We start from the raw sequence: 26,652 nt of genomic DNA, 5'->3' as shown, positions 1-26,652 counted from the left end.
CACTCCCTTCCCCCTTTGGTAACCGTAAGTTTGTTTTGTATGTCTGTGAGTCTGTTTCTGTTTTGTTAATGAGTTCATTTCTGTCATCTTTTAGATTCCACATATAAGTAATATCATATGACACTTGTCTTTCTCTGTCTGATTTAACTCAGTTAGTATGATCATCTCTAGGTCCATCCTGACTTCTTAACCTAGTTACAGAAACAAAGAAGACACGCACTAAATATGTGGTTATAAAGGACACTAGGTAAACCTGATGGGCTCCTTTTGATTTTACGGATCCTTCACCACCAATTGCCAAGCATTCAGGGGGACTATTAATTCTGCACAGCTATGGAATATGTAGTGAGTTTAGCCAATATGGATGCTGTCATAAGAAAGAACTCATTAAAGCTGAGAATGTCAGCAATTGCTGTGATTTCCAAGTCTGTTCAAATTTTAACTCAAAACATGGTCTGTGACCTGCAGCATCAGGCATCCTATGGGAGCTTGTTAGAAATGCAAAATCTCCTCACCCCGCACCCCCCGCAGATCTGCTGAATATGTGCATTCAGTAGGATCCTCAGTGACTTAAAGGCACATTAAAATTTAAGCCCACTTTTGTTAAACACTTAAAATGTCAGACATTCTAAGAGGATTATAGAGCTCGGGCTCGAGCATCACACCCCATGGGGTCAGATCCCAGCTCCACCACACACTCCTCACTAGCTGTGCACCACTGAATGAGTTGTTTAAGCTCTCAAAGCTTCGGTTTCCACAAGGGTGAAGTAGAAATAGGAGCCCTTCCCCAAGAAAGGGAGACAAAGTAACTGAGTATGAAACTGTCAAAAACAAATAAACAAAAAAACAAAAACAGAAAAGAAATAAGAGCCCTTCCCTCCTCATCAGGTTGTTGGGAACACTAATGTGAAATAATATAAGGAACTTTCAATAATGTGCCAGTCAGCATTTTTATATTTGTAACAATTATTAATATTCTTTTCATTATAGAATAAGAAATATCACAAATAACTTTTGAGATCAATGTAAGAAAGGGAAGATAAATTCAATAGGATGCCATCATGTTCCTCTTAACAATAACACAACAAACTATACTTTGATTTTGGGCAGATACGATGTTTCTTTCCAACTCCATCTCCCACTATATGTATGTACGTATTTTTAAAATGTAAATGGAGTACATTTTTACATAGTTTCCTACAAAAAATATATATCCCTACTGCCTTGAATGCCTGCATATCTCCCTTAGCTCATGTGCCTTGATCTTATTTAATATTGTACAGCCCTTTGTGTACTTCTGATCTCTACCATTTTCTTTCCCACCTCCTACTCGTTTAATGTTTAATATATGCCATTCATCTTTTATGAGTCTTGTTTCTTCCCTTTGACGAGACTGGAGAGTCTTGCACAGAATAGCCACTCAGTAAATATTAACAGATGTGCTAGATACAAGTTCTAGAGATTGTAGGAACTGAATAATATTGATTAATATTTCTGTAAATAGTAGAAAAATAGAGCTATATATGTTGGAGAGAAATCAGCAAAATGATGAAGTCACTGTGTGAAATGCATGGACATGTCTACAAGTCACAGAACTTGAGAAAATGCATTTTGTTTGGAGTTATTCTTAGTTTCCAGTTGAATCTAGGTAATTGAGAAATAAAGTTCACTTCATCAAGTTCTGTTAAAGGCATTCGTTTGATATGCACTATTTTCTATGTTTCTCTGTTTGTTGAATAATATTATAATTGATAAGCCATTGTACTTACCCTTATATATTTGAAAAATAGTATAGTGGTTGACAGAGTTAACTTAGAAACCGAGCTAAGTTCACTCCTCAGTTCTGTCACTTACAGATTGTGTTCACTTTGGCGAAGTTATTTAAGCTCTTTGTGCTTCAGTTTCTTCATGAGCAAAATGAGGGAAATACAATTTTCATGCAGTTGTTGGAAGGATTGAGCTAATGTATGCAAATAGTTCAGTGCTCATCACATGGTAGGTACTGTGTGCACAGTATAAAACTACGCATAATACAGGCATGGTCTTTGCTTTTATGGAATGTACGTGCAGTGCAGTGCAGTGCAGTGGGGAAAATGGGCGATTACAGTGGACTTACAATGGCTATAATAGAAGACATAATTAGCTATCAAAGAGTGTAGCAGAGTCACCTCATCCAAAGTTGGTGCTTGGAAGAGGGTCAGAGGTGAGGACAATGTTTTTGTGTTTGTTTTTTCCCAGAGGAAGTGAGGTCAAAGTGAGACCTGACTAATTAGTAAGAGTTATTCTGAAGAAGTGTTTGTTAGGCATTTCTATGTATAGGTAATCAACCTGCTGTATCTGCTACTGAGAATGATTCAAATCATGGTAAAATGTTCACAGGCTCTGAAAGGGATCTGTATGTGAAATAAATTTGGAATTACCTATACTTAAAACAGATAGAAGTAGAAGACTGAGATTCATTCACTGAGAGTGAACGTATTTGAGACAGTGGACGTTTTGGCTCTTGTTGGACTTGTCTGGAATTAGTCAAATTAGTTTTTCAAAACACCTTAGTGCTTGTGTATAAACCAAATGGAGTCCTACAAATATTCTAGAAATGGATGCAACTGCACACTTCACATGAATACTAGAAAAGATCAGTGTATCATATGCTTTAAAATTTAAATATATCATGTAAGAATTTTGACTTATCAGTAAACTACTATATTTTAATCCAGAGTGTATATGTACAGTCTTAACACTAATTTTCACCAGTTAAAATAAGGAATCATAGAAAGGTAGTGAGACTGAGAAGTCAATGTTGGTGTACCAACTTGTTTAAGAAAGCTTAATATATATATATATATATAAAAAAAGAAAGCTTAATATAAAATACATTTGTCTATACTGTTATTGATAATATAAACTTCAAAATTCTATTGCATTATATTAGGCACACTTAAAAACAAAACTCACACAAATGTTTAACAATTCGACCTCTTTTCCTATCTCTAATTCTTTATTAACTTTTTTTGTCTGTAAATTTCTTCTTCTGAAAAATGGGTAAGACAGTTACTCTATACCAATTGGCTTAATTTCATATTGTTTATCATGCATTTTGATACCTTTGAAGAAAACATTTAAAAGTAAAAGCATTGTAGTTTTATATTTATGAAAAATAGAATTGTATAGGGTATATTTCCTGAATATTATGAAAGGATTTTTTTAATAAAATATTTCCTTTGGACATTTCATCAAAAATAGCTTTGCATTTATTTGTCAATACCTAGTATGTTAGCAGGAGCAATGTTGCCTCTTTTACGTAAATATTTAATTTAATCATTTATCACTCCATTTCTCAAAAAAAAGGATGAAAGAGGAAGGTATTTACGGTAGATGAAACTTAAGGTAAATAATATGACTGGAATTATAGTTCCCGAATGTTAACATTTATACTGAGACCTTTCCACTCCAAACTCAGTTATTTTTTTATTCCATACACTGTTATAAAATCTCTTTTTGTTTTAGTTTTTCATGCTTAAACATAAGACTTGTAATCAGGCATTAATCAGTGCTAAAACAGTTGTATAAAAATTCATATCATAGTGAGATTTCTGAGTGGAACGTAGGTAAACACTAGTGCGTTGTAAGTACTTATATGACAATAGTCCTAATTTTCTTATAGCCTCCAAAAAGTAACTTGATTTTTTATTAGAATTTAAAGTCTGTTGGGCTACCATTGTAGGCTGCAGGTGTGCTAGTTAAGAGCACAGCCTCTCAAATCAGTTCAAGTCCATGCTGAGTGACTTTGGACAGCTTATGTAAGTTCTTTTGCTTCTGTTTTATAAAATTATTTGTATAATTGGGATGATAATATTAATATATACCTTATAGGATTGTTATAAAAATCATATATATTACTATATATATGTATTTCTTAATAGATTTTTGATCCATATAACCATACCTTTGAATACTTATTTTATACAAGTAAAAATAAACATTATTAACAAAAAGCTAAATCATGATTCAAAAGCAGATTTAATCAGATAACAATAAGTCGGGCTCCTTGTAAGTTACAGCAATTTCTTAATATTGGTTTTATAAGGCCACGTGGAATATCTGTTTACTGCTGTGAGCTCCAGTAGTAGTTGGAAAAAATACAGAGAACTGTGTTGGTGAGGGATAGTGTTTTATTCATCTTTAGGCATCTGCCACCAGCAAAATTAATTTGGGTAAGACTAATTTTAGAATGGGGAAAAAAGTGTTGTTTTTTTCCCTAAAAATCAATGCCTCTCAGGCATGGAATGTCTGATATATGGTACACAGCCGCATCACAGAAATGATCGATGCCACATAGCATATCAGCTTCCAGTTCAGAGGAGAGTCTTCTCTGGGCCTGTAGTTAGGTACACTCAGTTGTGTGATGTAAGTGATCAAAAACTAATCAGCCTTCAAACAATGTTTGTTTTTAACCACAACCAGATTCCTCCAAAGGACCTCAGCCATCTTCAGGTGTAAATGGTAGCATGCAGCCCCCCGGCGCGGCTGGGCAGCCCCCTGCCTCCGCCATCCCTTCTCCCAGCACCAGCAAGCCCTGGCGCAGCAAGTCCATGAACGCCAAGCACAGCGCCACCTCCACCATGCTGGCCGTGAAGCAGGCGAGCCCGGCCACCTCCCCCACACCGTCTGCAGACAGACTGAAGCCCGCTGCCTCAGAAGGGGTCAAAACAGCTCCCTCGGGACAGAAATCCATGCTTGAGAAATTCAAGCTGGTCAACGCCCGGACTGCTTTACGCCCCCCACAGTCTCCCAGTTCAGGACTCAGTGATGGTGGGAAGGAGGACGATGCCTTTTCTGAATCTGGTGAGATGGAAGGTTTTAACAGTGGTCTGAACAGCGGTGGCTCAACAAATAGCAGCCCCAAAGTGTCACCTAAATTAACCCCTCCAAAAGCTGGAAGCAAAAATCTCAGCAATAAAAAGTCTTTGCTACAGCCAAAGGAAAAAGAGGAAAAGGGCAGGGACAAAACTAAAGTGTGCACTGAAAAACCAGTCAAGGACGAGAGAGATCAGGTGATGGAGCCGGCTCCAAAAAAGGCCTCTAAAATTGCAAGCTTAATCCCAAAGGGCAGCAAGACGACGGCAGCCAAGAAGGAAAGCTTAATCCCATCCTCCAGTGGGATTCCGAAACCTGGCTCCAAGGTGCCCACGGCGAAGCAGACCATTTCCCCTGGCAGCGCAGCAAGCAAAGAGTCGGAAAAATTCAGGACTACCAAGGGAAGCCCTTCCCTGTCTTCACCTAAGCCCATCACCACTGAGAAAGCAAGCACATCCAATTGCCCTGCTCCTCTGGAAGGAAGGGAGGCCAGCCATGCTTCCCTGGCTGGTTCCTGTGCCGCGCCCGGGGCGCAAGGCAGTGCGCAGGGCGGAAATGGTGCTGTCCAACTCCCTCAACAGCAGCAGCACAGCCACCCCAACACCGCCACGGTGGCTCCCTTCATTTATAGGTAAGGCGGCCCCTGCACTTCCACAGCTGTACACACTGACTCTCAGGGAAGTTGCCGAGTCCTGTTTCACATGGGCATTTTGGAACAGAATTTCATTCTGAAGATAGAGATTTAGAATTGGGTTTTTTCAAGAGAAAGCCTCCTGTATCCTCCAACCTGCTAGTCCCCTCCCCCGCTTCCCCTCCCCCGCTTCCTTTCTCCCTTTCCTCCTCTCCTCCCCTCCTCCCCTTCCTTCCCCTCCCTTCCCCTCCCCTCCACCTAAGAACTAGAATCTGCCTTTGAAAGTTAACCTATTTATTGTCAAAGGCAAAATAGAACCCAGATGCCATGACTTTCTCCTGTGTCTATTACTCTCACTGCTACTACTGTCATGGTTATTGTTAGTCTTTTAAAATAATTCTCATTTTTATAGAGTTTAGAGATATTTTTGTTTTCACTCATGGGAGAAAGTGTACCATAATAGTAAAGAGGAAGAGCTCTGGAACCAGGCAGGTGTAGACTTAATGCCCATCTCTGCCATTTACTATCTATATGACTTTAGAGAAAGAACTTAATTATCTCTTAGTCTCATTATTTTCAGCTGTCAAATAGGAATAGTAGGATCAACCTTGCAGAGTTGGGAAGAATAACAGACATGATGCATATAAGATGCATACTCTATATTCTGGGATTTTGTGCATGTCTTTTAAATGTTATTTATAAGGCATTGCTTTCTCAACATCAAATTTATATTAATTTCCCATAGCATCATATGTTTCTAGGTGAAAATAATAATCTATATAATGATTATATTTATACCTTGTTAACTTTGTTTTTGCACATATTTATTTATATTTTACTTTTCACATATTAAAATATATACCATATGCTGTATTTTTAAATATATATTCTACTAGACAGTTACAAAGAGAACATTTTGCTTGTTGTTCTGGGGCAAGTGTTAATCAATCAGAAACGAATCAGTGTTGCTGTGTCTTCATTTTTATTCACTGTCCTTTCAGTGAGGAGATGGTTAGGGAGGAGGAATGTCTGCACTTTGGGCAAGTGTACGGTTTGACAACAGGAAAAATAGGATGTAGGACCTGCTGCAGTTAGGAAAAGGTCAAGTGTACGTGGTCTAAAAATTTATTAAATGTATGGTTTTTTAAGTAAAGAAAATCATTACAATGATTTATTTTCCCTCAATGAAAAAACCTAAGTGCTTTGTTTAAGTCCTTTTTTCTGGGGCTTTATATACTCATGCAAACAAATGTATAATTATTGTATTTCAGGTCTTGGGCTCCCTCATTTAAGTCTGCTATTCTGACTTAGTAGCAATAATTCATTTAAAGCCTTTGTATTTGGATCACATGGGAGTCTGCAGATATGTCTAACTCCAGAGACCCTCTCTGACAGAGGAGAAATTAAGATGTCAAAATCATAATCCACGTTTCAAAAGTATAAGAACAAATTATAAAGTTTAAAATATGTCATGTGCAGCATACTTGTGGATCTCAGATATATTCTGTAAAAAAAAATCAGTCATGTTGAATCACCACAGATGAATTTCACAGGAAAGTATAAATCTAAGCAGAAAGAATATATCCACTAGTTTACAAGTTTCTTTCTATAAGGAGCAACAAGCTTTTCTGTTTGTTTGTAATAATCTATCCAGTGGATACAGACTTAGTGATTTTCATTTGAAAGTGAGACCTTTGCTATTTAAAAGAGGAAACAGCACAGCTTAGAGGTTAAAATGTGGATCACTGTGTGACCTTGCCAAATTCCCCAGCCTCTTTGAGTTTCCATTTACCCTCTTTAAAATGAAAATTATATAAGTGATGTAACATAGCCAAGCAGCTAGGATTACTGGCCGCAGAGGCCGTTTGCTCTGCCATTGGTCAGAAACAGCACCTTGTGCTGTCAAGACAATGGCCCCAAGAGCCAGGTTACCTGGGTTAGAATCTCGATGATGCCGTTTATTAGTCATGTGACTTTGTATGTCTTTGAAGACTCTGAGCTTCCATTTTGTAATCTGTAAAATGGGGGTGCATATGACAGAAGCTTTCTCATAAGGCTATTTTGAAGATTAAGTGAATTCATATTTATTTAGGGCTTAGAACAGTACCTGAGACATAGTCATATCCTTCCCCTCATAGCCTTCCCCAAACTTCAGTTTCTAATTCTGTAAAGTGAGATAGAATAGCTACCTATTCAGTTGTTTTAAAGTTTAAATAAGGCAATCTTGTGAAAAGACTTTAATACAGAGCCAGATTCAGAGTAAATTGCTTATAAATGTCAGTAATTGTTTGTATTATTATCAGTAATATAAAGTATTTGAAAACAAGCAAAGCCATCTAATAAGAAGATTTCACATCATCATCTGCACATGAGGCAAAGGTTGCTTGAGGTATTTTATAAATTCAGAATAATTTTATAAATGATAATATATATCCTCTCAAGGTAGAGTAGTCAATATTCAAGCTTTTTAGCTGTCAGTGAAAGATCTGTCATAGAGTCATGTCATTTGGCTTATGTGACCCCCAGTAGCCTTTCAACTCTGACCGCTTCAACATCATTTAAGAATTTTTCTTGCAAAATCCCTGACAGAGTTTTCTGGAGCTGCTAACCACTTGCTAAGATAATAGTAATAATTTACTATTTTATAATGGTATTTGTTGAGTACTTTAGTGCACATCTTTGTGTTGCAAGATTTAAGTTTAAATTCTCGCCATAAACCCATGAGAAAGGGATGTTACCCCATTTTGCAGAAATGAAGAAGCAGCGATTTCAAGTCAGAATCATGATAATCTCTTAAAGTCACGAGGCTTGTAGGAGTTAGCCTTGGAACTCATATATACCTGAGTCTGTAGTATGTCCTCCTTTGCTTGTCAGTTCGAATTTCTGTATGTATAGAAGTAAGAGGTATTGTTACCAGGAAAACTCTGGCTGGGAAACTGTCAGTAGCAAATTTACAGATATCTCAATCTGAACTCATTTATAATGGAAATGCTTAACTGCTTTTAAGTAGTATAAATTTAAAAGACATATATATGCATGTATAGGTATAAACACATACGTTTGATATTTAAAGATAATTAGCCCCTCCATAATGGGAAGATGGATGACTGACAGTGATATTTTCCCCCTCTTCTTTACCCACTTCTGAGTGATGCTGGTGATTAATTATTCCTTCTGGGACCTTAATATATGTTTCATAATACTCTTTCTTGCAAATTGAATGTTCAGAGCCCTATAAATATAATGCTGAGTTCTGGAAGTTAATGAAATTCCTATTAGTCCTATTTCCTGTACAGTGCAAGGATATTCTCTGTAGAGTTTTTGTAACTCATTTATCACTGCCATGTGGTAAAAGGAATTTTGCATTTGGCGTATCTTTATCCATTTAACAAGTAGATAAAACTAAAATAAAAGGTGAAAACTCTAAGAAGATTTTGATGCAGTATAAGAAGTTCCCAACAATTAGACCTATCTGAATTCAATAGTCTGCCTTTGTAAGCATTCAGGTGACTACCAGAGATTTTTAAGAAGTGATGCAGTAACCAGTTGCCATAGTTCAAGTAAAGGGAAATCACCCAATTGTTTTCCTTTATGTACTTATCACTCATTCTGCAAATACTTTGTAATAAGAGTTACAAAGATTTTAAAAACTTCTCTGCTCTCTGGGAGCTTAGTTGATTGGTGATAGTGATAATAATTTACTCAAAAACTTTTGAAAATTATTGCTATTATGGAAGCGTGTGCAACAAATAATGTAGATGGGCTATTCCTGAGTCTTCCCGGAGGGCGGAGTCATCATAGAAGAGATGAGTCTTAAGGATGAGTTCGACTTTGTCAGGTGGGAGGAAGAATGTTATGGTATCATCCAAAATTGACATTCTATAATTTTACAATCCAAGCATGATGGAAAAAAATAGCAAGTGAATTATGAAGTGCTGTGCAAAAATGCTAGTAACTAAAACTGCTACAGAGACTAGAGGTTAGAATGCATGATTACTTAGGAAGAAAATTTGGGAAGAATCCATACTCTGTTCTTCTCTTTCAATCACTCCCTTCCAACCCATCTTATTTTCAGCTTGTTCTATTGGCTCTTCCTCCAAAACATACCCTCAGTTGGGCATTTCTTTCCATTTCCACCCTCCTTCCCCTGGTCCAAGACATGTCACCACCGATTTTCACCCAGTTTCTAGTAAGTCTTCCAGGATCCACTTTTGGCCCTTTGCAATAGCTTTCACACAGCAGAGACTCTAATCTAAAATTGTATATTGTATGTCATTTCAATTCATGAGACATGTATTTGATTAGACTTAAAAATAAAACTGAAGTACCTTGCCAAGCCCTACAGAGTCCCACATAATCTGGCCATCTATCTAGCTCCTAAGCTACACTCGTACCATTCTTCCCCTAGTGCAATGATCCCTGCCTTCATTCTATTTCTCAGCAGACTAACTTGTCCTGCATTTGGGACTTTGTCGTAAATGATCTCTCTGCCTGTAACTGGCACTCCTCCAGATCAGAGCAGGATCCTTCTCATCACATCTCTGCTTGCGTGCTGCTGCTTCACACCAGCTATCTCCAACCACCTAGTCCAAAGGAACACTCACTCCTAGTGCCTCTTGCCAGAATTATACCCCATTGTCATCTTGTATTTTATTCATAGAGTTGAGCACCATCCACTGTTTTTTGTTTCCTGATTAACAAGTGTGATTTCAGCCACCTCCAACTGTAGCATAAACTCTCTTTCTTATTAAGTAGCATAACTGCCCAGGACAGAGTCTACCCACAGTAGGCACCAAATAAAATTTATTGTGTGAAACACCATTATCGTGGGTTAGACTCACCTGCTATAGGAGAATAGAAAAGGTGCCAAAATGTACAACAGAATCAGAAAAATTCTGAAGTCTTTTAGTTCCTATAAATGGTAGGGTTTCACTGAACTATAAACAGTTTTACAATGTTTACAGAATCAAACTGTATCTTCTCTCCAGGACATTCATTCACTTATTTTTTTTTTCTTCTTTCAACTACCTGCTAAATACCTTTACTGCACAAAGCATCAGGGTTAGAGTGAAATATCACACATCACATGTGTTATTTTCCTTCCACTGTCCACAGTGTAATGGGCAAGAGACTGACTGAAACATAAGTACAGAATGAAACAGGAAACGTGAATCCCACCGGCAGTGAACCAGATTTGGTGCACTCAGACTTCAAGAAATGGAAAATTACTGCTAGCTGTTGGAATCAGAGAAAGTGGCACTTAAGCTGTGTTCTGAGAGAGAAGTGGGATTTGGGCATGCAGAGATGAGAGGGACGGGAAAGGAAATGGGATACTAAAGGAACCACATTAACAAGGTAAACACTAGCTATGTAGGGTAGTTGGCAAATAGATCAGTTTTCCTGGAAAATGAAGACTGATTGGAGCCTGATTGTAGTAGAAATTGTTGAATGTCAAAAAATTGGACTTCGTGTGTGTGTGCGCACACACTCTAGCACTTGAATACGTGTGTGTGCAGTGCAGTCTGGAAAATGACTGTCTTCGTTGTGCAAATGGATTGTTAGTGGGAGAGGTCGGGGTAGGATAATAACCGTATTCAATGACTAGATGAAGGAGAAATTTACTGACTTTCAGAGTTAACTTTGTTAAGACTTGAATTAGAGGTCCTGATAATAGGAAGACAAGAAAGAGGAAGAAGAGGGGCATAGTTAAGAAGAAAAAGTCTACTTGTCATTGTTCCTCTTATTCCTTGGTGTCTACCCTTAATGCTGTATTCTTTGGTTTTCCTTGCCTGGCGTTCAAAAAGTGTTAAGTTAGCTCCTTTGGACCTTCAAAGCTGCCTCCCCTCTTCCCATGTGTCATTTTTTCTTCCATTGCTTTTATGCTTATTATTTTACAGCTATACTCCTTATACTTGCAAAGATACGTGAAGTAAAGGAGTAACGTAATTAATGGAGGAGGAAAGAAAGACCTGCACATTTTCTTTAAACCTCAGTCTTTTTAAAAGCCTCCTGTAAATTTCAAAATAGCTATTAACCAAATTCATAACTTGCCATTTTGAGGTCTCTATGCTCTTTGTTATTTTCTGACCATTTGTAGTAAATGCCAAAAAAACAAAAAAAAAAACCAGTGCATTGGGTACAAAGCAAACATCTAAAACAAAGAGAGCAGAATCAGGGATGTGGGCATTTCACAAAAGGGGAAAAAAAGAAAGAAAAAACCCAATCTTTAGATAAGGGAAAACATTGTTAAACAGAGAAGAAAATCATCATGCTTCTTACGCCCGTTAATTAAATATAAGTGGACACCCTCTATAGACACTTGATTTGTAAAATTAGGTCAAGAAAGTCTGAATTTAGAGGCTTCCCTTCATTTGTTATAATATGATGTGTCTTATACAACAGTATCAAGGGTTCTCAGGAAAGATTTTTGCGGTGACAAGTTTTTGTGAGATCTCAGATTTGCCTAGAAAGTGACAGAAAATGGATACTTAAATATACTATGTTCTGAAAGGCAAAGGATGCAGAACAATAGTTTTGAAAACGCTTACTCACGCTGTTTTAAGTTTGGTTTATTTGTTGAACCAGCAGATTGAGTAGGAGGAGCTGTGAGTTTACGAAGATTGAAATGTAGAGCATATAACCATCATGCAGATAAAGCTTTCCTAAGCCCTGCAGCTATTCCTACAGATTGCACTGCAATTGGGGTTTTATGTAAACTGGGGATAACTGATCATCAGCACAAACTAAAGCTTATTGAATGCTTGCCTTGCAAGCTTGTCTTTGGCTAAGTTTGATATATACATCTGTGCGACGAGTAGGAGTTTAACCTCCGTCACACAGCAGTGTTTTTCAGATGGAATACGGAGCTCCTGCTGGAGAAGGATCTGTTGTGTAGAATACTGCTATGACTTGGCAATCTCTCCACAGAGAAGCTTGATAAAGTACCCCTTATAAATTTAGCTTCCTAGGTTCAGTGCCAACCTTGCCCAACCAAACCACTACTGTTTCTCTTTTCTATATTCTATCTCCTCTTGGGAAAAAACGCAAAACTTACAGAAAATTTGCAAGAATCACACCAAGAACTCCCATATACATTTCACTCACAGCACCCAGAGACCTAGTCAAGTTTCATGAATTGTCCCAGAGATACCACTTTTTTTTTCTCCAATTCAGGATGAACGTTGTACCCAGTTGTCATGCCTTCCTAATATCCCTCCATCTGGAACTGGTCTGTAGTCTTCCCTTGACTTCCATGGCATTGATGTGTTGAAGGCAGGTATTTCATAGAATGTTTCTTAATTTGGATTTGTCTGATATTTTCTCATGGTTAGAGCCGTATTACGTATTTTTGGTCTAGAATGTCACAGAAATGATGCTGTGTTTTTCTGTTGCATTCGTATCAGGTATCAGTGATATTGATACTTCCCATTTCGGTGCTATTGAATTTGATCCCTTGACTGGGATGATGTTTGCCACAATTCTCTCAAGTTACTTTGCCCCATTTATATTTCACAAGTATTTTTTATGGGAAGATCCTTTAAGACTCTGTAAAAATTCTATTTCTTGATCTACTTTCATCCATAAGTTTTAGCATCCACTGAGTTTCTTGACTAAATTCATAATTTACTCCAATGGATATCAAGTGATTCCTAATTACATCATTTCTTCTGCATTTTTGTCTTGCCATTTAACTTTAAGAAAAAGGTATCCCTTCTTATTTTTCTCTCCACCTCCGTTTCTCTCTCCCCTTTCTCTTAAAATTGTGTGGACTAATGGATTCCTATTCCTGTCAATGGATTATAATTTATCAATATGACTATTTATTTCGATGTCTAAATGTTTCCAGATTTGGCTACTGCAGTCCCCTTTAAGCTGCCTACTGCTGCATTATTCTTTGAGAACTTTGTTTCTTTTTGGCTCAGGGTGATCTAGGGATCATCTTGTACTCTTACTTACTGCCTTGGCTTCAGCTTTTATCTAAGGTGGCCTGGTTTCTTTTGTGAAGAGTAATATGTAGAAACCAGATCTCATTGCTCCTAGGATTCCTAAATGATGACATATATGTAGGTGTACACACACACACAGATATCTCAGTATCAATGAGATGTCTATGATTGATTGATAGGTAGATAGATAGATAGATAGATAGAGGAAAAAGATAAAAAGGATTAGGTAGATAGAGATATGGATATACATATAACCACAACCATGAATTCACAACACCTCCATTTCCAAATCAACACAAACATTATTCTTGCTTTGTCCCTTCCATACTTGCACCTTCTTTTGTCAACTGAGAAACCTGACTCCCATTATCCTCAACATATTTTTTATTTGCTCAACTCCTCCCCACACACACACACACATACGAATCTAACATGTCTCCCACCCCCCTGGGCTACTCTTTACTCTGACCAATTCCTGGCCTTGACCCTGGCTGTCACCTTTCTGCCTTCCTTCCCACCAAGAAGGAGAGAGCTTGTTTTGGAAAGATACTTGTTCCTCTTTCTTTTATTTGGGGTTTATAAAGCAGGAACTCCAAAACCATTAGTTAGTGTTGCTGACTCAAAGCAGTTCTATTTGTGCCCACATTTGTGACTAGCATATCCATTTTAAAATGAATTCACATGTGGATATATTTTTAATATAAATCAACATGCAGCGCCATATTTATGAAATTGGAAATCTGAAGATCAATAGTATTTAGATTTATTGCTTATTTCCTTTAAATGGCATGTGTAATAGCTTCTTTTTCTTAAGAGTAAAAATTTAAGCCAGGGAAGAGTAAGATTAAGGTTAGACCATTGGGTTTTTCTCACATTCAAATACTATTATCAACTTAGTGACTAAGCTGTCTGTCAACTAAGGAGATGTCACATGCATTGAGATACTCAGTGTCCAGGGACATTTGGATGGAGTTGAACTGTAGGGTAGTGGTTAATAGAACACTGTTTAAAAACTGCCAGCTTAGGTATGTGTTAAGTCTTTCTCAGCTTGTTACCCATAGTTCTGGAGTCTGCAAAGTCCAAGATCAAAGCACCAGAAGATTTGGTGTCTAGTGAGAGCCTCCTAGCTGGTTCCTGGAAGACCATCTTCTCACTCTGTCCTCTCACGGCAGAAGGGTGGAGGGAGCTCTCTGAGGTCTCTTTTGGAATGACCCTAATTCCATGCATGAGGAGTCCATTGTCATGACCTAATCACCTCCCAAAGGCTCCACCTCCTACTGCCATCACCCTGGGGGTTAGGTTTCAACACATGAACTTGGGAGGAAACAGACGTTCAGTCCGTGGCAACAAGATCATTGTGAAGTTTGAATCATATGCCCTAGTTAAAACACAAGGCATAGTACTTAGCACAGAGTACATGCATAGGAACAGGAAATAGCTTTTATTGAAATCTAGACCTTTAACGTCTAGGATTCTTAGTGGCAGACATCAGCACTGAATGTCTGGCTTATTAGAACTCTACGTAAATTAAATGGTGTTTTTGCAATGCCCTATGTTACAGTTTCAGCAAGTGCTTGAGACATGTTGCTCCTGTTGTAAATGCACAGTAAGATAGTCTGTGCAGGATTGTGTCTTCTAAATATTTTGGAGGAACGTCATGATACCCATTTTTCCCTTTCCCCGTTAATATGAAGGGAACGGGCCATCACTGTATGTGGGAACAGTGAATGATGCCACCACAGCATGGACCTTTTGATTAGAGAACGCTGTTCATTCTGACGTCTTCTGAAATTGTTTTATGAATCAACCTCGAAACCTTTTATTTTACTGGGATGAAGCTTGCACAGAAATAAAGGACATGGTGAGAGTCTTCAGAGATTTAACTGAACTTCTTTGATCATGTGTATAAAAGCTAAATCTTTCCCAGTTAGTTTTGATTGCTCCTCTAGAGACTGGAGTTAAAATCTGATTCCCCTTTAACAGAAAGGGAGGTGGAAATCCTGGAGAAATGGATGGCTTGTAATATAGAGAGAGCAGGGGATCTGGACCCGTTTACATATGACTACAAACCAAAGATGATTTCTAAGGTCTTTTTATAATTATTTAAAGTTTAACTTCTCCATGTTCCTTCCCTTGATCAAACTGTTTCCCTGTTATTGTTAATGTGGGTAACTCACAGGGGATACTGTGGAACATGCACCAAAGAACTTGAAAATACGGTGTAAATAAGATGTCTCTTGTGACTTAGACTAAGAAAAAAAAAAAAGAGCAAATCATTGAAGAAGCTTCGCATTACCCACTTTTGAACCTGAAAGACCAACTATTCAAATCTAGCTTTGTTGTACTTTACTTTCAAAGAAAGTGCTTGAAAATACACTCTGGGCACATTAACTAGTCTTACACTTTCTTGAATATGGTCCTGCTTATGACGTGACCTACATATGTCTTGTTTTATACCAATCACAGTTGGTAGGATGTTTATGGAATGCTTCAGGTAGAGTCTCCGACCTCCATCCCTAACAACAGCCCATTTCCAGGACGTAGGTTAAAATGGGATTTATTTGTAGGTGATTTTCTGACTGCATTTAAAGTGTGTTCTAAAATCAAGAACTACGGGCTCAGAGGTAAAGCTCTAATTCTAAAAAAAGTTATTTTTTGTATTGAAAACAAAAAAAAAGCAAATCAGCCAGAAATGTGCAACTGCCACCTTAACAAATGAAATGAAACAAAGACTTCTAAGAGAGGTTTGAATACTTTTTATCAAAGAGTGAAGACTTAGCCAGTGGACTTGAGTGCCAGGGCTCGTGCACTGAGGAAGACAGACATACGCTGAGGAATACTTCTTAAAATCTATGTATTTGGAGCAAAGACAAAACTACTCCCAGCACACATTCTGAGTATTCTTTTGCCCCATAGAGATTGTCCTAGAGGGAGACACTCTGTATCTAAATGCCTTTCCAGACCTTTAGTAATCATAACACTTGAGCTCACAATTATTTTGCAAGGAACGTATTTTTCTTTGCTTTTACACAGAAGCAAATTTAGGTTCAGAGAAACTAAGCACCTTAGCCGGGTCATGTGAGCTAATAACTGTTTAGTGAGAGAGCTGAGTTTTACAGCCAGACCCAGTGAATGCACCATTATACCATACTTCCTTCCGTATGCTTTCTCTGCCAGTGACACTATTTTATGATCACTACTGACAGGATTTATTCATTCAACTATCAAATATTTGCTGAGTGCAGCATGCATGCTAGACACGGGGTTAGGCGCTGGGGTGAAATGGTGGGCTTAAACATGGGGGATAGACTCTAGTTTGAGAGGTAAACATTCATCAAATAATGACACAAATTTCACACTACAAGGGTGGGAAGTGCTGTCAAGATAAGTACAGGGAGAGATAAGTATTTGTAACTTGGGACTTCAGCTGAAAATTAGGGTTGGTTCTTTAAGAAAGAGTCACTTGAGCTGAGACTTAAAGGGAAAGATTTAATTGGATGATGTGGAAAGGAAAATGTTCAAGGGCAAAGGCCCTGTTGAGGCAGGGAGCTGTAGGAAGTGCGTAAGACTCTTGGGACCACAGGAGAGAGGAATAAGGAGAGTCCTGTGCAAGAACGTACTGGAGAGGCACAGAGGTCAGAACACGCAAAGCCTCCAAGCCCCCCTTAAAGTTTCACCCGGGGGCACCATGAGTGAGGATCAGGGTTGTGGAGAAAAATGTCACAAATTCAGTTCTGTACATGATGGGTTTAATTATCTCTGTGATAACCAGGAAATAATACCAATTAGGCAGTTATGATTCACATGTGGAATTCGAGAACAGTTCTGGGTTAGAGTTTGAATTTGGAATTCATGTGCGGACAGGTTATCATTAATACAGTGGGTGTATTTGAGATCATCTAGAGAGACCATACAGACTGAAGAAGTTTAGGATGTTGCTTTGAGGAGCCCCCAACTGTTGCCCTCTCTATCACCTTTTTAATGCCGAGAATCACAACATTGAATGATTGGGTAAAAAAGAACAAAGAGGAAAAAAGAACAAAGAGGGGGAAAGTAGCATCCAGAGAGAATGGGAAACGAACTGGAGAATTTTTATTGTAGAACCCAAGGTAGGAGAGTTTCATAAAGAGGGGAGTGGTCTGCTGTCCTAAATGCTACCAAGATATCAAGGAAGGCAAAGACGGAAAATGTCTGTTGATTTTCACAACATTGAAGACTTCACTGGCCTTAATGTTATATCTTGTCATTTGAACAGCATATTATCTTTCTTAATTTTTCCATGCCTCTTACATTCAGTTTCAAGTTATAGTAAATTAGGAATGTCTGCCAGAAATCACCAGAGGTCAAGACACAACTTTGTATGAATTCTTACAAAGCTCTATCTTTCTTTATTGTATCAATTCCTATACACAGGCAGACAGACAAACAGACAGCATATAGTTTTCCATGATTTATTAAAATCCTCATGAGCTTTTCAGAGTTTTTAGATCTGTCAGATACATAAAAAATATTTCTGGCTTCAATGATTAGACTTTATTTTCTCTCAAACAAAAGCAGAATTTAGAGTAAAAGTAATATATTAATTAAAATTGATTTTTAAAATATGTCAAATTTTTCTTTCACATTTCAGACATTCTCTTTAGATTTTTTTTAAGTAAGAGATTTTTAATGATTGCTTGCCACAGTCCAAACCCAGTACTAGAAGTGGGATTCCAAGGCAAATGAAATAACTGTAAGAACAAAGTCCGGCATACAAGGCTGTATGGTCTTGCCTCCTTCATTCTCTTGTAGTTCATGCTGTGGACTTTTTAAAAATATGGTGGTTTTGACCAATGTAGATTTTGAAGCTGCATAAGGAAAGATAATGCCTCATAAAACATTCGCCTGTGCATAAAAGGAAGAAGCAATGCATGAAGATTGGAATATCAAAACATATGCAGTCCCTCTGCAGAGTGCTTTTTATTTGATTGGACCTACTCTTTACATGTTAACCACACACACAAATACATACCCATGTATATATATATATATATATATATACACACACACACACACAATTATAAACATAAAAGAGGGTTGTAAGAATGAGAATCTGGTTTTGATTGACTTTAATTTTCCTGAGATCAAGACATTAATAGCCCATAGCAAATTCAATATTTATTTCAACTTCTACTTTGTATTTTAGGATATATTCAATAGAATTTTCATGGAAAAATAATTTTAGAGGTGTTTTAAGGGCTTTTATTAGTTATTCCTCACAAGAACACAATTTAGACAGACTTTCTCTAAGACAGCCAAAAAAAAAAAAAAGAAAGAATATTTTTAAGTCTTTTGCCCCCTCCCAAAAAAAGTCAAATATTGATAATTATAAGATTTTAAACTTAGAAAAGTCTGAGAAAGCTGATTTAATGTCTCACTGCAACTTGGGTTGTATATAAAAAATAAGGAAATTCTCCTGTAGATTGACAGCTTTGAATGTCCCAGTCATAAAGTAATGCTTACTTACCTTGATAGAAAACTTCTGTTGATTTCATATTATGCTAGAGAACTTTGATGAGTCACTGGTGACAGCAATTGGTATTTCTGTCTTCTTGGTTAATTTCAGAGCACATTCAGAAAATGAAGGTACCTCTTTACCATCTGCCGACTCCTGTACCAGCCCCACTAAGATGGATTTATCATATAGTAAGACAGCTAAGCAGTGCCTAGAGGAGATATCTGGTAAGTGACCTGATGGATGGGTAGGTCAAACTCACAATCTTTGTAATCTCTCCAAAAGTCTTTTTATTAAATCATATTTGTGCTATGCTGTTTTTCCTTAGGCATAAATGGCCTGTGTGCATTTCATGCTTCAGAGACGCTTAGATATGTGGCTACTCTGCTTAGGACGATCTCTTTGTTGCTCTGTAAAGAATTCTATGAAGAAGGGTAGTGCTCTCAGAGGCTGAGATTTTAAGTCATTGTTGCCCTCAGTCAAGTTGAATACAATCAGGGAAAACCTGGAGAGTCTTCTCTTGTTGATAAGGAACTCCTTGAACATATTTGGAGATTTAAAAAATATTAATGATCAGGTGGCAATGTAACATTCCCGTGGCCAATCCAACCCTGCTCTGTCTTCAATTCTGGATGACTTTGAATATTTCTACATGGTGGTTCCAAATGGGGAAAGTCTAATTATGGAAATATTTTATTATATACAAATCATGTAAGAAAAATGACATATACGTACTCCAGATACAATTTTTCAGATTTGTAAGTGTATTAAACAGGATTCTCAGCTGTAGTCCATTGTTTTTCCTAGGACCCAGATAAACATAGGCACATATGGAAGGCCTTTGGTGTCATTTGATTATATATGGGTCCATAAGACCTAAAGAAGGCTCTTAGCACAATATACTGCTCCTAAGGGGAAAGAGAGTTCAAGAACATTATCTGTTTCCAAATATAAGAATGCATAGAAGTAGAGGTTTGTCTGTTATTCCAGTAAATCTCTGGCTCAGCCCTTGTATATTCCTAAGGGAAAAAAAAAACTAAAAGAACTACTTAATATTTAAAAATGACTGTAGTCCTCCAAGGACCCGAAGTGTTGTTCTGACGTTCATAAGAGTAACCATACTGCAAATTTGGAGGTTAAGAAACTTTGTCATTTCCACAGACTTGAAACACTTTGGCAAGTGTTAGCAACTGCTGTAATATCTGCCAGTTGATACTGATAACAGTGACAACACAGCATCCCACGGGCCTTTGGGGATTAACATCAGTGGCATCATTAGGTATCAGAGTTTTCATGTGATTACAGGGGGCCGGTGCAAGGAAGGGGGAGAAATGGTAATGCCAAGGCATAGCTATGGGGATGGTATTTGTAGGTTTTTCAAACTCTTGGTAGGAGTGTTGGTTTTCCATAGCGCCAAATAGTCCCACAGTCAGAATGACGATATATATCTGTATTGTGATTAGATATTATTTAAACATAGTGTGGCATGAAGATGTATGTTTCATACGTTTCTTTACTCATGAATGTCTCCAATTAGCTTTTACCTGTGAAATACCAGATCTCAAATCTGTAGGAGAAAATACATTTAGTAAGCTTTGAAATCTAATTTTTATGTGACTTTCACAAAGAAACCTTGTTTTCTGAATTAATGTATCACTTATTGATTGAATACCCATGTTTGATTTTTTTCCCCAGTTCCTTTTTCTTCCCACCATTTGATCATTTTTTCATACTGCCAGTTACAGATTTACATTTATGTAACTCAAAACATTATGTTGTACACGTTACACTTATACAGTGCTATATGACAATTACATCTCAATAAAACTGGAAATTTCCTTTAAAATTTCCATTTAATGTTCTGATTTTTAATAGAATATTTGGAAGTGAAATATAAAATAGACCTTAAAATAATATAATAGTTTGATGGGTTTATTAGAAGGTATAATATTATTTTGTAGCAATAATTGTTGGTATAGAGCCATAGATTTGTCTATGATTTAGATAGGAATATAGTCAGAGGAAGAAACTAGCAAATAAATGCTGAAATGAGGCTTATCTGATTGTGTCATTCCCAATATCCCTTGTTTATCATTAGCCAATAGTGGGATATTGAAAATTTCTCCCAATGCAAACTTGAGATTTCATGGAAGAAAGATATTGTATCTGATAGGGAAGGTACAAATTGAGTACTGTACTTGGAGAAATCTAGATGAGCGTATTCTGGTAGACCAGTGATGAGAGGATGGCTGTCATTGGGAAGCAGGACAATGACAAGAACATAGGTCATACACCCTGGCCTTTCTTCTAATGATCTTGTCTTCTAATCCCTCTCTTGGTCACGTCCTAGACGTGGCCATCATCAGAATCTGCAAAGTCTCTGTAACCTCATGCACCCCATTCTTGCTGCTAACAACCTCCTGTCTTTTCAGTGTCTGTGCTTTGCTCTGACTCCACCCCTAGTTGTACCAGGATTTCCAGTTCATTGATCTCACCACCTTTTGCTTACCATCACCAAACTCTGCACATCTTTTCTTCCCTCCTTAGTCAGCTGAATTCCTGTAGGGACTGAATGTGATTTCACTCTTGCATACACCATTTACTCCCTCGGCCCTCTCTCACTTCAAAGTACTCTTTGGATGAAATCACAGAGCTAGTTAATTTCAAGTCTCCACCTAGTCCCTACCAGCAATGAAAGATTCTGGTGAAAAACACATCACGTGTGTTAGAAGCTCTATATCTAAAACATCATTGCCTTCGCAGTTGGCAGACCTTGGTGTCCTGGTAGAGTTTTGCCTGACCAGCATCCATTGCCCCATCTGCTAATAGCAGCACCTTGATTTGGCTTTTAAGGAACCATAGCCCCATTGACCTCTGCTCATGTGGTTCATGTGAAATTGACCCGAGCAGATCCAATCAGAACAATCCATTCAGTTGACCACAGTGATTCTTTCAGGAGCGGACATGTGACGCAATTCAGCTCAATCAGAACCAGTGAGAATCAGTCTCACAGCTTTTCTAACATTATTAGGGAAGAGATAACTCTATTTTCCCACAAGACCTGAAGCTAATCAAAAGACAGCTTGGAGCTGCTGGCAGTTATCTTCACCCTCAAGTGAACCAAACAGAGAAAACGGAGGCCAAAGCAGGAGAGAACTAGCTCAAGACCAACGTAGGAAATGTCTGAGCCCCTGAACAAGCCATGTCAGGAACTCTCTCTCCCTCCTCCTTTGCACTGTCCTGTTATGTTACCCAGGGAAAATCCCTTTTTGTGCCTCACCGAGTATGAAAAGCATCCCTATTGTGTGACCAGCGAGATGCATGACACATAAAGATTTGTGATGCTGTTAAGGAGCGGACTCGAGTGGTTCACACTGAAAAGCAGCTTTGTTCGAGGGATTCACTAAGTTAGTAGGAAGCTTAGCTCTTTGCCTTTTATCTACGTGGTAGCTCATTTGAACTTATAGAAACAATGTCTCTGTGATTAAATGGTGGCAGAAGTCAAAAATGTAGTTAATTGTGGTGCGTCCAGAAATTAACACAACATTGTAAACTGACTGTATCTCAATAAAAAAAAAAAATTGTGTTGTGAAGATCGGTGTCAGAAAGGAGTGGCACTCAGTAAAATGTCAAGCTGGAGAAGACTCGGGACTCTTACAATTGGAAGACCCTAAATCCCTCCAAAGCCTTTACGTGTATCTCTCAGGTTTCCCGCTGTTTATTATGCTTTTAGGGAGGAAGCTAGTGATATTTACCCAGTCTGATGATGGTGATTCTATTAATTATTACAGTCATGTATTTTATAATTTGTGACAAAGAGTGAGTGAGCCTCTTGCTTCCAGCCTGTCCTTTAAGATTCATGCCATGACCTCAATATTACAAGTCTGGCTGAATTGATGGTTCAGTTTTTTTTACTGCTTTGGCTTGGGTTTTATTCTCTCATTCATTGACAAAAAGAATTTGGCCTCAGAGACCATCCCTTTCATCAAGTGCCAAGAGATCCTGCCAAATGTAAAGTGAGCTTGATTTTTTCATTCCACAGGAATCATTCAGAAAGTTTTTATTTTTTTTCTAATACGTAGGTTCACACTTGCCCCTTGTTTTGCATAAGGCCATCTGCCGACATGGATAACCTTTGTTTAATCCATCTTTTAATCCTCATCTAGAATTTGCATTTAATATAGAATGGTGATAGATGCCAGACTGAATCAGAATCAGCAAAGCCAGTGTGTCATTCTTAAATAAAAATAATTAAATAATTGGATGAATTCAACAAATCCTTTTAGAAGTGAGAATTTAGATTAAAGGGGGAAAATGAATGGTTACATGTTTTGTTCTGTTTTGTTTTTCTGACTTCCCAAACTTTGTATTGAATAATGGGAAATATCTGGCGTTTAAGACTTTTGTAAATGATCACTTAATTTGCCTTTTTCTTGGATGTTTACAAAGATTAAGGTGATCAAGCTCAGGTCATTTAAATCAGTTTAGATCTTTTTTCTTAAATAGCTACTTTATAATTGTGTTTACTAGGGAGCTCAAAAACACTTCTTTTCAGAACATTACAGTGGCTATACTTTATGTGAAGTCTTGGCTAAATTAGAGTGACTCGCATTTTTAGCCTTGACTGGGTGTATTCGTCGCTTACGTGCTGAGACGTCCTCCTCCCCCTTGTGTAACATACATTTAAACGGATGAATACAAGTAAGTACAAATACACCCATGTGTGAATGTACAGGCAAAGCCAGCAGAGATAACTGCCTCTAGAGAAGCAGTAATTGGATTCCCCTCTGTTGTTCAAGGTAAACTTAAGGACTGACGTAGCTCCCGGGGGAAAAACGACTACAGCTACAAGTTGACAACTGTATCTTTAAACCAAGAAGCAAACAAAAATGCCCTTTTGATGTTTTTCTCTGTTTAGGGCTATAGCTTCAAAATAAGCAGCCCCTCATTAATGTCTCCTTTGGACTTAGTTCACCCCTTTCTAAATTCACCTCTAACGGAGGAGTATGTTTTTTGCCCCCTTGAATCAGGATGGACCGTGTGATTGGATTTGACCAATGATATGTGAATGGAAAAATGACATGAGCTATTCTTGAGCAGAAACTTGGGTTTCTCCTACCTTTTTCCCTCTGTTGAGTTACCAGCATATCCTGGACTGAAGGATTTGCTCTTCTAGCCTGGGTCTTAGTATAAAGGGTACCTGGATCAGAGCTGCAGCCAACATAGGATGGACATTGATGTGAGCAAAAGTGAATCTTTGTTTCTGTAAGCCACTGGAATTTCTAAATAATTTTGTAAATATAATACAATTTAGTCTAAGCCAGAATTTCTCAACCTTGGCTCTATTGACATGTATTAATTCTGCATAATTGTTTGCTGGGGTTGGGGGGGCTGTCCTCTCATTGTAGGATGTACAGCAGCATCGTTGACCCCTACCTTTGTCAGAAGCACCACACCCTCATTTGCGATGACTTAAATGTCTCTCACTAGTGCTGAATGTCCCTATGGGGGACCAGTTGAAAACCACTAGTCTCAGCCTAGAAGTTCTCAAAGTGGAGGTTCTAGAGCTAGCAGTATCTACCTTACCTGGGAATGTGTTAGAAATGCAAAGCCTCACACCCCTTTCAGACCAACTGCATGAGTAGGGATGGGGTGGGGCCCAGCGAGCTATGTTGTAATAAGCCCTCTGAGAGGTTCTGAACACTGAAGTTCGAGAACCTCTGGTCTCAGCTGAGCTGATTGGTACACAGGTCCCCTTGTATAAAGAAAGCATCATTATTGCTTTCACTTAGAGATGCTCAAGGTTAGCTCCTTTAATGCCTAAAGCACAAGAATTACCTTTTTTTTGAACCTGTAAGACTTTATGCTACATGTGTACTTTAGTGTAATACATGTCAAGCAAATCAAAGTTTTATAACCTCAACAATTTCACTGTAGTCTCGTAATCTGGTGATTCACTGGATCACGATAACTCCAAAGGAAGGAAAAAAATGTTTTTCTTAGGAATCCAAAATGGAGTGGCATTTTAGTCTTTTAAAAAGCACTGTATAAGATAATGTTTTTGGAAGGTTAATTGTCAGTTTCTGTGGTTCAGCCTTTGTACCCTCATTTTGTTTAAGCACATTTTATAGAAACTATTTTTGAAGAGTGAAGAATTGAAAATCAGTATTCATAATTCACATTTGTTTAACTGCAAAAAATATTTCATCACAAATAATTATTCTTTCCATCGAATTCTCTTTTATGTAGCTGTGTAAAATGGATCCCCCTTGAACCTGGGCATAAGGAATAATTAACTTGGCAAAGTAGGTTATCATATGTAAAGGTATAAGCCTTGCACATGAAAATGCTAATTTATACAGTTAGGAGGTTTGGCATTTCCCCTAGTTCAGGTTAGCAATATGAGGTGAAAAAGCAGAATTAATTTGCTCATATTAGCTCAGAAAATGCTAGGGAATTATCTCAATTTGAATGACACAATTAAATTTTTTGATCTATTACTCCACTTCCACCTTTTAGTAAGGAGTGTTTATGGGCAGAAAACCAGAAATTTTTCCCTGTTACTCTTTTCATCACCTCTCAGTGGTGTACATGGTTTCTACTGTACTTGATAAGTGTTTTAAAAGTTTTCCTAAAATCAGAATTTCAGGGTGGTGATTACAACCAGTACAAGATAAATACAAGACATTCATCTTCCTGGCTTTCTGCTTTTCATCAAAATATTAAAAAAAATTAAAAGCTGATGATACAGCAATAGGTTTACGGACTGGACCAGGACAAATGCTCAGTGTCAGAAAGCATAATGTACAGTTGATGGTTTTTGTCACATCCTGATCTACACACTTGGCCATCCGCTTTTAACTATGTGCCTTGAGAGAAAATATTCCTTCTCAAAAGAGAAAACAAAAACACCTTCAAGGTTTTTGTTGTTGTTTTACAGGAAGAAATGTTTTGATTTTTATTGTCACATTAGGATTGTACTCATATCTTCAGAATAAAAAGCCCTTGAATTTGTTCTTCAAAGAGGGAGGTGGAGTCTTTCCCTTTAAAGCATTATCTGTCAGCCGGTGGAGAGTGTCATGCTCCGTGTTTTAGGTCCTTTACACTCTTGAATTTGATTTGTGCTTTTGCAGCACAAATCCCAACATTCAGAAGACAGATCTGCCTGCTTCAGCTGCCTGCAGCGATAGAGAATTAGTCTGTCATTCTCAGTGTCGTGGAGTGTGTGTTTAGTATGTGAGAGAGTGAGTGTGTGTGTGTGTGTGTGTGTGTCTGTCCGTATCCGACGCAGGGTGGCCGAGAGTGATTTAAACGTGCATAGGGTTAACAGTGTAGCATCTCATTCAGGCTTGGCTTTGAAACCTGTGGCATTCGAGGCTGGACAGCCGCTTCCGTGCCTCTGTTTTAATTTAGCAGGATGTTTGCTGCCATGGCAGCCAGCAGCCTTCACTGCAGCAGCGAGGAAGAGCCATAGATCTGGGGATGCAGGTGGAATGCTAAAACGCGATAGGCTCGTACAGGGCTGGTTTTGGTGCTTAATCTCTGTTCTTACGGGGCTTGGATGCGGAGGCTATACACGCTGCACTGTCAGTTCCTCTAGAGTAAAGGGCTGCAGACTTAGATCATTGATGGGCTCGTAAGAGGCAGGGAAAAAAAAGAAAAGAAAAGCAAGAGACATCGCTGGTGCTTCACTACCTCACATTTGGGAATATAGAAGCAGTAGA

The 26,652-nt window shown here is 38.0% G+C and overlaps 1 protein-coding gene across 1 annotated transcript in view; it reads left to right on the top strand.

The window, feature by feature from the left end:
* Positions 1-26,652, top strand: part of NAV3 (neuron navigator 3) — a 311,096-nt gene that overhangs the window by 136,711 nt on the left and 147,733 nt on the right. Inside the window, 2 exon segments of the mRNA XM_006179097.2 lie at positions 4,465-5,488; positions 19,040-19,155. Coding sequence (XP_006179159.2) covers positions 4,465-5,488; positions 19,040-19,155 — 1,140 coding nt within the window.

The sequence above is a fragment of the Camelus ferus genome, chromosome 12, assembly GCF_009834535.1.
Source record: "Camelus ferus isolate YT-003-E chromosome 12, BCGSAC_Cfer_1.0, whole genome shotgun sequence".
In the NCBI taxonomy this organism is placed as follows: Eukaryota; Metazoa; Chordata; class Mammalia; order Artiodactyla; family Camelidae; genus Camelus; species Camelus ferus.
The sequence above is the reverse complement of the archived record's forward strand: the minus strand, read 5'-3'. Positions and strand labels throughout refer to the sequence as shown.